This window comes from Lepidothrix coronata, unplaced genomic scaffold (assembly GCF_001604755.1).
Source record: "Lepidothrix coronata isolate B3197 unplaced genomic scaffold, Lepidothrix_coronata-1.0 Scaffold18, whole genome shotgun sequence".
Lineage (NCBI taxonomy): Eukaryota > Metazoa > Chordata > Aves > Passeriformes > Pipridae > Lepidothrix > Lepidothrix coronata.
Window position 1 is genome coordinate 1,147,505 of NW_016690198.1, and position 15,105 is coordinate 1,162,609.

At 36.9% G+C, this 15,105-nt stretch overlaps 1 protein-coding gene across 5 annotated transcripts in view; it reads right to left on the minus strand.

Annotated features, from left to right (window-relative positions):
- Nucleotides 1–15,105, minus strand: part of PCSK5 (proprotein convertase subtilisin/kexin type 5) — a 257,925-nt gene that overhangs the window by 227,498 nt on the left and 15,322 nt on the right. For 4 of the 5 annotated variants that reach the window (XM_017807261.1, XM_017807263.1, XM_017807266.1 and 1 more), the window contains exon 2: nucleotides 6,008–6,112. In XM_017807261.1, coding sequence (XP_017662750.1) covers nucleotides 6,008–6,112 — 105 coding nt within the window. The remainder of the gene's footprint in view (nucleotides 1–6,007; nucleotides 6,113–15,105) is intronic. The other variant, XM_017807264.1, reaches the window with a different exon arrangement.

A 15,105-nucleotide genomic window follows, 5' to 3' on the forward strand; every position in this document is an offset into this window, starting at 1 on the left:
CCTTCCCTTTTTTCTGTGCTGGTCAAATCCAGTGCTTCTGTAAGAGGAAATAAGAGTTCTTCAGTCACCAAATTTTGTCACATAAAGGTAATTTCTCTTCATTTATCTACAATAGGTAGAAATATTTAATGAAGTTAATTGTCACACTAATAAGACAGGTTAATTTCTGAAGAATAAAAGCTTTGTTAATGTCTAATTATAGCAGGATCTACCACAGTTCTTTGTCAGTGAGCAGCAACTTCATATTTCAAAAAAGTCATGGAAAAAAAACCCCAAGTTGTAGGACTACCTGCTCATGTTTACATGAAATTAATAATTCAGAGGCAGGTGACATAGGCAGATGTTGCTACCCCCTCTCATTCATTGCAATTCAGTTCATGTTCTAACTCACCCAATAACAGGCTCCTTGGAAATAGCAAGTCTTATTTCTGATCTTTACTAAGTTAAAGATGGAAGAATTGCTCAAGTAAAGCTTTTTGAGGCAATTAAATAAAGGGTCCACAGTAGTAAATCATCATCATCATGGCTAGGCTTCGCAAACGAAGATTTGGGAAGGCTCTATCCACATTTATAACAAGCGCACTGGTGGCTAATGAGGCCAATACGAGATAGGCATGTCCGATTGCAAAAGGCACAGCAGAAAGACTCCTTAGGTGATATACTCTGCAAGACATGGTTCTTTCTGCATTGTCTTTTCTCCTTGAGAGTGATCCTGCGTGCATTCTCAAAGGCATCAGCACCGTTATAGATGGTGTGTCTCCAGACCTCCCGATTTAAGGCCAGAGTAGACCAGTTATGGTGATCAATATGACCAAGGCTGAGATGTCGTTTCAGGGAGCCTATTTGTATCTTTTCTTCGGGGCTCCTCTCATGTGGCAGCCAGTGGCAAGTTCACCATAAAGCAAGATCTTAGGGAGGTGGTGGTCCTTCATCCTGGAGACGTGTCCTGCCCAGCACAGATGTGTTCTCAGTAACATGGCCTCAATACTTGTGACTGCTGCTTGTTCTAGAACAGATGTATTGGTCACATAATCTGACCAGTGGATGTTTAGGATTGTACAGAGGCAGCGTTGATGGAAGCGTTCTAGGAGACGCAGGTGGTGGTGGTAGATGACCCGTGATTCAGATCCTTATAAAAGAGCAGACAGCACCATGGCTTTGTAAACACTGATCTTTGTGCTTTTCTTCACGTGTTTATTAAGCCAGACTCTTTTATGAAGCTTTCTGAAAGCACCATATGCCTTTGCTAACCTGTTGTCTATCTCCCCATCAATCTTACCATCCAAGGAGATGAGGCTACCTAGGTAATTGAACTGCTGGACTGATTTGAGCTCTGATTGGCCAATGGTGATATGGGGATGATGGAAGACTTCCTGAGGTGCATTATTTAATAACTAACTTAAACCTCCAGTCAAACTCTGAACATGAAAACAGCATGACAGTTCCTATTATTTTGCAACCAAGTAGCATTGTATTGACCCTTTGTCCCCTGTGTGCTTGTATATGTTAGGGCTACCCACACAGACATCAGTAACTCACCTGATCCCACTGTTTAACTGTTGAGTTATTTGGCTAATAAAATCTTCTTGTTCACTAAGCTTTAACAACTAAACACATAGCATTGCCAATATGAAACACAATCTTACAAATAACAACGTTCTCATCTGAATTTCTCTAAGCTTCAAGTCCACGGTGCTGGCTTTTAGAAGCCCTAGGTTACTCGTGGCTGCTTTAATTCTGCTCCTCTCCACCCTCTCAAGAACACAACTGTCCTACCAGTAATAAGGACAGGATTCTGCCATTACTTTCCTATGCCCTGAAGACAGCTCATATCATTTGGTGTAATCAAAGACATATTTGCCAACATTTTACAAGCTGCTATCAAGAGTTCTGTTCAGCTTGTTATCAGAAAGGTTAAGACTTCTTCCCTTTCCTTCCCCGTTCTAACATTTTTTTATCACCACGTCATACTGATCTGCTCTGTGTGTGGTGAGTTCAGGCTGGATAACATGTAAATGTCTGGAGTATTGTTTTCCCAGGTATTCTGATCCCAGAGAAGAGTTGACAAAGGTATGACACTTCTGCAAAATCATGCTCCAGCAGAGTATCTTCCTAAAATTAGGCAGCTTTACCTCTTATTTTAGTTGAAATCTTTCTGTTTCTCAAAGATGAATGAACCTGACCCATCAATAGTTCAAACCCCAAATAAACCTGAAATTAATTAAAATGAAAAAACTATGAGCTGCCATCTTAGTAGACATTGATAAAAAACAGTAATGCTGCAAAATTGATAAATGTGACACTTTACAGGAACACAAATTATTAATTCTACATTTCTGAGCATCACTATGGTGCATGTCTTTTTCAGATCTCCATTGAGATGTGAAACACTGGGGATCTCATAAGCAAAATGGAACAAACTTTAGTATATCTGTTTGAATATATTATCCCTCTTAAAGCTGCCTTTTATTACCTTAAGAATTGTCGTCTTCTAGGATTAATACTTATTCTGTGGGATATTTTTTACCATGTGAGTCACAAATTCATTATCCCAGCTTGTCACTAAAACTCATCTTATGTAACAGTTCTATATAAAAAGACAGCTTTCTCAGATATGCTCTCCATTTAAATTCCATGTACTATTGTCATGCCTAGGCACTTCAACTCACATTTCATCAGAATTGCAAACTCTTCACTAGAAGAGCTCCACCTGATTTTCCTCATGCTTTTTATTTATGTAAAGTCTGACTTTCAGACTGTGTTTTCAATCTTTGTTTGCAATATTTTTAACTTTGTGATTCTTTATTTCACCACAGCAGCAAACCCAGATGCACACCTCAGCTCCTTATTCCCACCCCTGGAAGTGCCGTAATACTCTGCTTTCAATACAGGGCCTACCAGCAATACACTCAACTAATTAATAGTTGAATTAGAGCTTCATGATACCTTTCAGCTATGGACTGATTCTTCCCACTTCCTTTTCGCTCCTGCTCCCATTGTTTCATGCATTGTAACATCACCAAAATAACTCTGCAGAGCAAACCCCATGGAGCTAAAAAAGGCTCAATTCATGGTATGGTGCTTTCATTGACCCCTGCCCAAGGCCAACTACAAACAGCACATGAGCTGGAGAGACCAGAAACCTCTGTAATAGATTTCATTCAGTTATTAGCTTTGATGCATAGTACTGATCTCTCCTTTGAATCCACAGACTTCTTTCACTTCTGTTTCCCTATCAACACATAAGAAACACCACATAACCATACACTGGCCTAGAAAAGATGATGTAGATAAAACAATGTTTCATATTTTCTATATTACAATCTGTGTTAAGGAAATTAAAACCTCACTTGGGCATTTCTTCCTAAAAAAACTTAATTCTTTACATTTTTAGATGAAAACGTAGCATTTCTAGGCAAGGATGTGGATGATAATGGAGATAATGGACAAAATTGTGTTATACTGCATATCCTTTATCTTTTCATCTAAATACAGATGGTATGCGCTTAATACAGGTTAATGCTAAGGAAATCGTCAAAATGTGTAATTCACATGTCTTAAGTTTATCACAGAATCATAAAGGATGGTAAATACCTCCAATACCATCAAGCCCAACCTTTGACCAATCACCACCTTGTCAACTAGACCACAGTACTAAGTGCCATGTCCAATTATTTTGTTCTGTTGGATCTATTCATAGCTTTTATAATAGTGAAGAGGCTTTTCCAGAAGAAAGATCTTCAAAGGAATTCATTAATTGAAATCCACGATAGCAAGATTTTCTATTACTTCTACATCTTTCATTGTGGATTCACACAATGAAATCAAACACTATCCGTGCAAATTGCTCAGAAATACCAGATTTCATAATGGTTCTTCCATTATATGCCAGCTATTTACATAATAAATTGCCATTCAATAAGAATTCCATCATTTAAAATTTTGTAAAGAAGCAAATTAGTGACCCAGGTCTGAAGCAAGCACAGAACAAGTTAAGTGCATGCTACAGAGAGATTTTAAGCATTAAGTAAACTACCATTAAATTATGTGGAAAATAAACAAACCTCAGTGTTTCTTTGTTCACAAATACACACGTTATCTAATCTGCTGCAAATATTAGCATTAGATACCATCGTGCTCATAAATACAGTAGTGATGGTCCTTTCAAATTCTCACAGCAATGCAATGCGCCTTATTTAATATTAAACCTTTTATTTTAAAAGGACCAGCTTATATAATACAATTAATTGCCAGTCTGCTTTAATAATCATTAAATTTTATACACGCTGAGGACAAAGTGGTCATCATGTTACAAATGCATGTCCACATATTGACATGTCTGCAGCCATACAAGAGTTCTCAAGCTCAGGTTCAGTGATCCAGTCACAAAGTGAAGCACAAACACTTTTTGCCAGATCTAGGTATTAGACTGTTGGTTTCTCTTTGGGTACAGAATCATTAACATGACCCTCACCAGAGCTTCTCAATATTAAAGTGATATGCAACAATGATTCAGAAATTCAGAAGTTCCATACCAGCATTAGCACATATTGGGGACAAGTCTAAATGGCGTAATATGGAAAGCACTGGAAAATAAATGATAATTCTGATTTTCTGCTGTGCCTTAGAGTCTCTTACTATTCTTGCCAAAGTAGTCTTGGCTTTGCCAGTGGTGCAGAAGTGGTATCTGGAAGCTGGGTTTAACACCAAAGTTTGTGGTGGTACATTCACATGAACTTGCGCACTTGTGTGTAAATCTCTCCCACTCTGTGTACACAGAAAGAGCACGGACTGACACAGACGGGAACACTTTCCCTTCCTTTCTCATTTTCACCTATTCTGTGTGCAGTGTTTGTTGTTTGAATGGTGGGCATCAGTACTGATGGGAACAGAGATTTAGGTCCTGATCATTTGCTAACTAATCCCCAATATACACTGCTCAGCAGAGCTACTGGTGCTCTTAAGGGTTAAGCAGTTCAGCCTTAACACAGAAGTGAACATAGCCTTGTGTGCACTTTCCTAGTCTTGTCCCATCCTCAAGAGGAACTTCAGCTCTAAATACAGCTTTCCAGACTGCAGAAATATTCCTATATGATGCTCAATTTGTAGAGTCTTTAAACTCTTTTACTGGTAACTTTTACTTCTCCTAAATTATTTGTCAAGTAAAACCTGACAAATCCTTCACAGACAACGGTCATCATCCAATAACTTTAAAAAAGCTTGACTCTGTTATGACCACACTACTGGCTCGGGGGGTTGTTGGCAAAACTGCATTGCATGAACAGCATAAAAAAAGCTAATCAGATCTTCACCAAACTTCCTTTCTGAAAGAAAACCAGAGGAAATCCAATTCTACAGTTAGTGATGAAGCTACTAATCATTGAAATTAAAGGATTAAAACCAAAGTGTGTCCTGAATAAAGATACAAGAGGATATCATACTTAAGTATAAATCAGTAAATTATGTTGACAGTTACCTATTATAGTGTATACTACAAAGAAATGACACTATTTTTCAAACAGATCTCAAAATTAAGAACAGCAGGAACTACCAAAAGGACCACAGAATAGAGTATTCTTCTTAATCCCTCATAAACCAAGTCTAGAAAAAAGACCAAAAAAAAGCAAGAGAAACTTCCCTCAAACATTGTACCATCCCACATTGCTCATTTTCATTTTGAAAGCTAGTTGTTTTACAGAAGGGGATCTGTAGACATAAATGTTATGCATGTGGTTTTGCAGAGAGGCACAGCACAGTGATTAGTGCATTAACAAAATTCCTGTACTCATCCAGGAATAATGTTGGACCTCACATTCCAAGAACAGCACATACTTAATAGCATGGTATTGTCTTCACTTTGTTTTAATGAGAAGCAGAACCTTAGAAAACAGATAGTGTGTCAATTCTTGTAATGCTGTATGCCATTGAAATGAATGTCCTCTGGGATAATATTTCATATAAAAAATGCAAAGGCTTTTTCCTCAGACACATGTGTGGAGTTTCTTACCTTTGGTTCCATTGAAATGAAGCTGTGGGTACCTCTACTTGAGAGAACTGACCTTTTAATTGTTTTACTATGGTAGAAGTGGTAGTAATCCTTCAGTGTTCCAATCTGTAAGAGCAGGGAAGAAAAGAGGATAAGGAGACTTAATTTATGAAAACTGGTTTTCTGTTTTTCATTTCTTAAAGTCTATAAATTATGCAATTTCCTGTGTGCTGAAATGTTACTTGAACCCACTGATCATCTTTCAAAAGAAAGACATACGATATGAAATAGATGGAGTATCCTTCAGGCAGTAGCTGCATAACCAAAGATTATAACTGAGCTGCTTAGTCTGGCTGTATCTGCCTTTTTAATGTTTAATTTATATGCAGTACTTTAAGTAATTCTATATCAATCTATATCCAAACTGTCCTCAAATGCCAAGTATTTCAATCATCAAATGGCTATAGGGTTATTAAAAAGCATTTCAGCTAGTTTGCTTAAGGAAATGTACTCTAAGATAGACTAGATTTGGTTATTTATATAATTAAATTATTAAAAGGATATTCGCAGCATCAGACTATCCGACAAGAATATCTTTCTCTTTCTACCAAATGCAGGCAAAAAAGAAGTAAAAGAAAGAAAGATGGAAATTATAACTTCATAGGATAATAACTCGCTTGAGGTACAAAATCAATTAATGCAAAATAGCAAATTTCACAATTTCACAATGGTACAATAAAAATGCTTTTTATTCATCCCTTCAGTACACAGTAGCAACATAAATATTAAACTAAGATGGCCTTCACAATTTGAAAAAGAAATTTGCCTTTCAGAGTCATCACTATCTAAACATTCATAATTTGAAACTTCAGCTTCACTCAAGTAAAAACAAATATTCAGTCTCACCATCTTTGGGAGAATGTCTTTCCAAATAATTTGGAATTTGACCTACTATCGCACTGCAAATCTTGTATGACATTTAATAATTTAGTTTCAAGTTCCTCAATCATGAGTAAAAAAAGGGAAAAACTGAGCTTACTGTCATTTCAAGTTGAAACTCAAAGTGACCTCAGGAAACAGGCTTGGTTTTGTAAACAGAGATTAATGGAATCACCAGAGAGGATGGAGCAACACTTGGAAACTTTAATCTTAAAAAATCCCATAGTATTCTGAATTTGCATCTATAAGAACACGCATGTAGGAAACTTGAAAGTTCAAGAGTAAAGACTCAAAGAGAACTGGAAATAACTTAGTGAAAAATTCCAAGAATATACTTTTAGAATATTAGAAAACAAAAATCTTGAGACAATATCAAGGTATACTATTAAGAAACATTGACAGAAAATCTCAACAATTTAAATCAATTTGCCTAATGGGGAAAACTGCAACAGGGCCTAAGATATTAACTCAAATATGTGCAGTTGGTCCATCAATATCTTCATTTCAGGAGGAGTGACTTACATTTAGTTGAAGTCAAATAAACAAAACATTCAGTTAAAAAAAGTCAGTTTATCATAAATTAAAAATGAATTGGCTTATCTAAGTCTAATTAAAATATATTAGCACTGGAATAATTTTCATGCTGCCTTCTCTTTGAAAGGTAATTCCAGCTGAAGTGGTACAACTCTGTAGCATGGATGAGCCCAGTTGTAGTGAACAGGGCTACATCTGGCTGGTGATCGGTCACCCCAGCTGTTCTTCAGGGCTCAATCCTAGGAGTAGTTCTGTTCAATATATTTATCAACAATATGGATATAGAATTTAAGTTTGCTGATTATACCAAACTGGGAGATACTGTTGACTCTCTTGAGGGACCAGAGGCCCTGCAGAGGGATCTGGAAAGATCAGAGCATTAGGCTATGATTAATGGAATGAAATTTAAAAAGTTGAGGTGCTGGATTCTGCATTGAGGATGAAGTAATGTCAGGTACAAATGTAAAATGGGAGAGGAGTGGCTGGAGAGCAAAGCTGAGAGAGGGATCTGGGGTGCTGGTTGACATTAAGCTCAATGTGACTCAGCCATGTACCCAGGCAGCTGCGAGGCCAAACTACATCCTGGGATGCGTCAAACAGAGCATAACCAGCCAGACAAAGGAGGTGGTTATCTCACTGTATTCAGCTTTGGTGGGCCTCATTTGGAGTACTGTGTGCAGTTCTGGGGCCCACAATTTAAGGATGTGAAGGTCCTTGAATGTGTCCAGAGGAAGGCAACAAAGCTGGTGAATGGCCTGGAAGGCATGGCTTGTTAAGTGGACCTAAACACACCGAATTCATCTGGTTTGGAGAACAGGAGGCTGAGGGGCAACTTCATTGTTCTCTACAGCTTCCTGAAGAGGGAACAAGGAGAGGGAGGTGCTGATCTCTTGCCCTGGCATCCAGGGATAGGATGTGTGGGAATGGTTCAGAGTGCCGTCACGGGAGGTTCACACTGGAGTTTAGGAACCGTTACTTTACCAGAAGGATTGTCAAACAGTGAAAGGCTTTCTGGGGAGGTCATCAATGCCCCATGACCATCAGTATCTAAGAGACATTTGGATGATACCCTTAATAAAGTGATGTAACTATTGGTCAACCCTCAAATCAGTCAACTAGATGACCACTGTAGATCCCTTCCAATTCTATTCTATCCTACCCTACCCTATTTGATTCTATTCTGTTCTAAGCCATTCATTTTCAGTACAGCAACTAAAGTTTTTTCTGATTTTAACAGCCTGTAGCACAGTTCTGTATTGCCAGGTTTCTGCCGCACCCTTTTTGAATTACCAGCATTTATATCAACCACTGAAGTCTGGTGCCAGGCTTAGCACTAGTGCAGGTGATAGCATGCTACCCTGAGACAGAGGGTTGTAATCAATTACTTCCTGGATGTTTCCTGGACTGATCAGTAGCTTCAAACAGGGTTGAAGTGCTAACTGCTGGGAAGTAATGCTATTCTTGCTTCTTAAGTCCTCAGAAACCCGTGAAGCACATATTCACCATAACAGGCTATTCTACAAAGGTTACTGAACTTTTATAGATCTTGCCGTCTTGAGAGTAAATTAGAAAGCCACTACTTTATCAGTGTGTGTCTACAGAAGCATACATACTAGTGAAAGGACTCAGCTCAGACAGGTAACTGTATTTTACCACTTCACAGAATTGCATAAACAGAAAGGTCATATTATAGGGAAAATAAGCATCCATCCTGTTTTGTGTTACAAAGGTCTCAGTATCACCCAGTCCTCACATTAGTTTGAGGGGTTTATTTTTCTAGTTATTTACCGAAGGCTAGCCCTAGCTGACCACTCCGAGGACACCCAAAACAGCAAATTTAGGAAATGACCTAATAGCACTTCTGGAGGTCCTACAGTTTAGCTTCTACTAGAAGAGACTGGAGGGATCTGTGTGTTCTACCTTCCAGCCCAAATAGGACAGCATGAGGCTTTGTCATCCTTGACAGCTGTACTCCCTCTGGGACCTTGAGCTGAGGAGATAGAACTAAGCCCTGGGAATTTCATGTGGTAATTGCAACGCCATGTCTTCCAAGCACCAGAGTTTTAGATAATAACAATTATTAATACTAGCAGTGGTTATTTAAAATTGTGAGATTTACAGCTTTAGCTCATAACTGTCAAGGAATTAAAAGGATCCCAATTTTTTTAAATGAAATCTAATTCATATTCACTGTGCCTCTCACAGCAAAGTTACACCAGCATTATTAAAAATTTTGTTGCCTTCTTTTCCCTTAGTGGGAATTTACTTAGACCTTCCAAATCCTTGGACCACTAGGGGAAGAGCTAAACCATGGAACTACACCACAATAAAACTTATCATTATGTATGTTCTTGTTAAATTGTTTTTTATACTTTTAACTCCCAGGTCCTAGGGGCACTCTCAGAGAAAAGCAATGCAAAGACAGAAACACCAGAATCCTGAGCTAACTACTCTAATATTACTAGAAACTGATGGCAATTTAACACTTCCATTCTTGGGAAATCTTTTTAACCCCCTTTTTAATTTGCAGGACAGATCCAGTCTTTAAAAAGAAACAGGGAAATATTGCCTGGCCAAAAGTAAGAAGGACAGCAGGGGCAGGTGAGAATTAATCTCTTTAGAAGTAATATTCATAACTGAACATTTTAAAGAGATCTATATATACGTTTTAGTTGCACTATACTGTATTTATTCAAGGATGAAATAATTTCTGGAAGTAACAATGCTACAATATCAAAGTGGCATCCCAGAAAACCAAAGCATCCACATATTCACATTAATTTTATATTTATCATGTCTTATTTTCTATTTAACGTTGAGAAAATGTTTGAATTTTAAAGATATACAAAACAAGAGCCAAACTTTCTGAGCTTATTCTTGAAAAACATTTCTCCCATATATTCTTTTATAGTCTAAGGTAATATTAAGATAACTTAGTACATAAGTGCTGAATTAACTCATCTACATCTGCATTGTGTCCTCATGAACTCTCTAGGGAAACACAAATGCTAAAGCTAACTATTAAAGATACTTCAAATGTATTTATGTGATCACCAAACTGACATATGTGACTAAGCTCTGAAAATACAGCTGAAACTTCTGTGCAGCTGAACATGAGTAGGAAAGTTGCTCCAGCTACTGTGAAGGAACCTAAGAGATGCTTCTTAGCTTTTTTTTTTTAAGAGACACATGTTCTAAACATCTAGCTGCAAAGTGCTCTTCTCCCAGTGGGCTGAATGGAAAACAATATGTTGCTGATTCAGTGAATTGGGTCCCTGTTTCTCCAGTCTTTAATGACTTTGGTTCTAAATGGATTTTGGAAAGGAAGACAGATCAGCTCCAAATTTGGTTCTGAACTCTGTAAAGCACTAGAAGAGCCAAAGAAGTGCAGAAACACCCTGTGCAGACCTGGAACATAAAACACTATAAATTGGTGGATCTATGTATTTCACATGGGGTTGAAGATATGACCCTTCCTGTCTTGCAAAAATTTCCAAACTGCTACAATTCCTGTCAGAAGAAAATATCAAAAACAGAGATATGAAGAAAGTTTATCAGGTTTACTATTATCATCTCATTTTAACAAAATCACTTCAACTCTATTTCAAACTTTTAAATTTCTTCAGATTGAAGCATTTTCATTTTTCTCTGAATTATCATTTCTGGTGTACTCTGCATAATGTGACAACATTTTTAACATTTTCATAGAATCACGGAACAGCCTGGATGACACCAAGCTGCGGCTGACACATTAGGGACCGGATGCCATCCAGAGGGACCAGAACAAGCTCGAAAATTGGGCCTATGGGAATCTCATAAGGTTTAACAAGACCAAATGCAAGGAGCACTTAAAATTTAAATAGGAAATCTCATGAAGTGAGCCCACAGCCTTTACTGATCCCTGTTGGCCCCTTGTTATCCATAAGTATAGAAAGGTTCACACTGATACTACAGAAAACTGCCACCCCTTTCCTTCTTGTGTCCCTCCAGACTTAAGCACTAAGACTCTTAAATCCAGGGTTCTCATCTCAGCATTTATGGGCAAGGAGACCCTGCAGAGGTTATTAGCTGTTCACTCACTCAAATTAAAGCATTCATATCTGTAAAGGGCACGTTCATTCAAGATGTGGAACCTAAACCTGATTTGTATTGTAAGAAGCAAAACTGTGTATTGGAGTTTTTGTGGGAGCTAGGGTGGGTTTTTTTCACAGTGACAACACTTTCCCAACCTTGCTTTCTTGTCCAAAACCCTACTGTTGGGTCACCACCAACAGATCAGCACACTGAGGCTGAAAGAGCAACCACCATAAGGACAACCACAGAGCTGCTCCCCCATCTGAGCTGCAGACTGAGATGGGGGTTCTTTCTCTCCCAAATAAAACCTCAGACTGAAAGCTTTTTTATGGTTTTGTTGTTTGGGTTTTTTTTCATAATAATGGGGAATTTCACCTACTGTGAGTCATTCACAAGAAGTAATAGGAAGGTTTTCCCACAGATGTTCACCTCATTGAAGTGAAAGATTGAACCTCTTTCAGTTTTAGACAATTTGTGGCTCTCACAAAAATTGATTTAGGGGAGATAAGCACAGGCCCTTCAGACTTTTTTCAGCCTGAAATCTAAAATTCCAACTTCTAAGACAAGGCCTCTATCCAAATATTTGGGCTGTCTGCTACCCACCTGTTGGGCTGATATCCTACACTACGCTGTGCCTGGATTACTACAGGCATTTAAAAAAAAAAAAAAAAAAGATAACATTTAAAAAAAAGCTGAAACCACCTACTGAACACTACGGTCATCTTGAACTGCAGTGGTAAAGATAATACTGCTCTGATTAATAGTCTAAAAGACAAAATAATGATGTTTAGACTCTGTATTAGAGAGTGTCTGAATCTGTACGCTAGACGAATATCTACCAGATGGGATACAGTGTCCAAAGTTATTTAAGTAGAACAATTCAAACCAACAGCAGAAAGAAGATGCCGTGGGCGTGAACACACATTGTCACTGCAGACACAACCCAGACTACATTATAAGCTTGAATTCCAGCTACGCTTAAATGCCCAAGTAACCCAGTTTTCACCACTATTTTAAGCTGAATTAACTAACAAAAATTCAACAGCTCAAACTGTGAAGACATCTCTGTATGTGCTCGAGGTAGGAAAAGCCTAACTTGCCAGTTCATATCTTTGTTTCTCCCACATTCTTTTCGCTTCAGGTTTGTTTTAAAGGGAACTGATGTTGCTGATCCTGAATAGTGACACTGAACAAGCTGGGCTTGGTCTTAAAAACACGTCTCCTTCTTGAAGCATTTTTTGAGTTTCCTGGACAGAAAAAACCCTATACTGTAATCAAGAGTTCTTGCTCAGTTTATTAAACCTTTGGTCTGGAGGACAGGATAGTTCAGCTGGAAAAATGAGGTTCCCTTTTGAACCACCCAAACACTGAAAAACAAACAAAACTCCAAAATAGGCAAATAAATTTAAAAAATACACAGCTATTACAGCAGAAACATCAAAATTTTCACAGAAACAAATCAGTTTGCATCTCTTCAACATTGTAGAAACATGATAACAGTTTATCACTTAACCACTGACATTTCCTCTCCTGTTTAAATAGGAAGAAAAGCATATCACCTCACTGAATTAAAATACACCACTCCAGATTTTTGTATTTTTCATTTCTGTTTCAGCTATTTGCATGGAGAAATTTTGTCTGGGCATTTATTTTGAGCTACAAAAGTACAGTTTGGCTTTTTAAACAGCTAATGTCAAAAATTAATAACAGCCATTAAAATAAAGTAGCTCTGCATTATGTTCTTTCAGATAATGTCACTGCTGTTGCTTACATGCTGCTGTATTTTGCTTTTAAACTAAAGTAGCACAATAACTCTTTCAATTGAAAAAGAAACTTCAGCCTTTAAATTTTAATGTGCCTTTGTCAGTATATTCTGAGATCGATTATAATGCTTGATATCATTCTAATTCAATATAAAAGTTTTTTTCACAGTCACTTTGACAATTTTAATATGAATTTGAATTTTTATCTATATGTTAGGAAGCTTTAAAATTCTCAGAAAATACTACTGTAGCTAAACTAAGTAAAAACACAGCTTAAAAAGAACATCAAAAAAAATTTCAATTTGCAGTGGAAACACTTAACATGAGTTGTTATATTTCATTTTGGATTACCTCTAAAAAATAGTTTTTCTCACAGTTTTTCTTTTCAAGGCTTTCTACTGCATTCCAGAGTATAATCTAAACATATTTATAGTCTCAATTCTAAACTATAATTAAAATTAAAATCTAAATTTAAATTTAGAATTCTGAATTCCTAGTTAGATTTATTCTAAAATGTTTTTCAACATCAAAATTCTACTTCTCTAAATAGATAAATGTTTTATTAAAAATATATTATAAAATATATTTAGCAATATAAAACCAGTTAAGTTTCCCCTGAAACTCCTAATTGACCTATAACTTTCAAAAAGTTGAGGTAAATTGGGAAAAGCTTCCTACATCCTACCTTCTGCATAAAGGTTACTTTGTAGAGATGTATTTTATAACAAATATTGTCAAATGAAATTCTGCTTTTTGACATTACAGTACCTCTAGTGCTCTGTCAGTAAACTTATTTAACATGTGGAATTACTTGGAGAAATAAAGCAAAAAAAACCTAACAACGAAATAGCAAATAGCAACATAAAATGTTTTACATCATTTAAAAAAAACACCAAAAGTTTTGTCAAGTTCAACTAAGCCACAACTAAGTTTTAGTACAAACCAGGAGGTAAGATTAATTTAGATATTAAAATATATACATTTGAACTGTATTATAGCTTTATTCTAACACACACTAAATTACACTGATTTATTAATAAATTTAATAAACTTTAATAAATTTCCTGCTATATAGGATGAACAATCCTTCCAAAGAGGATTGTGGAACCTTTTTTATATTATATATTTGTATAAATCCTGTTGTTGTTGAAATTACTTTCTGCCTTATTGAGTTCTAAAAGGTGGGAGAGGTTAACTGATTTTCTTCAAATAAAAAAGACATTTTGATCATATTTCAGTAAAAACAATGCTACTTCAAAAAGTGCAGGGAAAAAAAGAATACTGAAGCCAAATCACAAAAACATAAATAAATGTTTTTTACATAAATAAAGCCAAGGAAAAGCTGTCTGAATGAAGTTCAGGTGAAAATGATGTTTTGAGTTCCACATAGACAAGCAGTGAAGAGAAGTGTTCCTTACACCTCACAGGTAACAGCAGACTACAGTAAATACATATTCCTTCCAAAAATTATGATGGAAGCAGGGCCTGAGCTCGGCCCCTACCCTTCCCCGCTGCAGCTCCAAGAAGAACATGCATCAGTCTTTATGGGAGGACAAAGAGCTGGCAGCCCTCCTTGAACCTGAGGTGTGCTGCGCATTAGCACCCTCTGAACATCTGCTATGTGGTACCCCTTCCCTGGAGATGAGGCCATACAAATATGCCCTCAGTGATGCTAAGAATGAATAAAATGTGAGAAGTTGAAGATATGTGTTGATTGTTCATCTCACTATAGTACTTGAAACTTTCTTTCAAGGTCCATAAGGGTTTCATCCACCTTTTCTCTATGACTGATAAACACGTTATGATTAT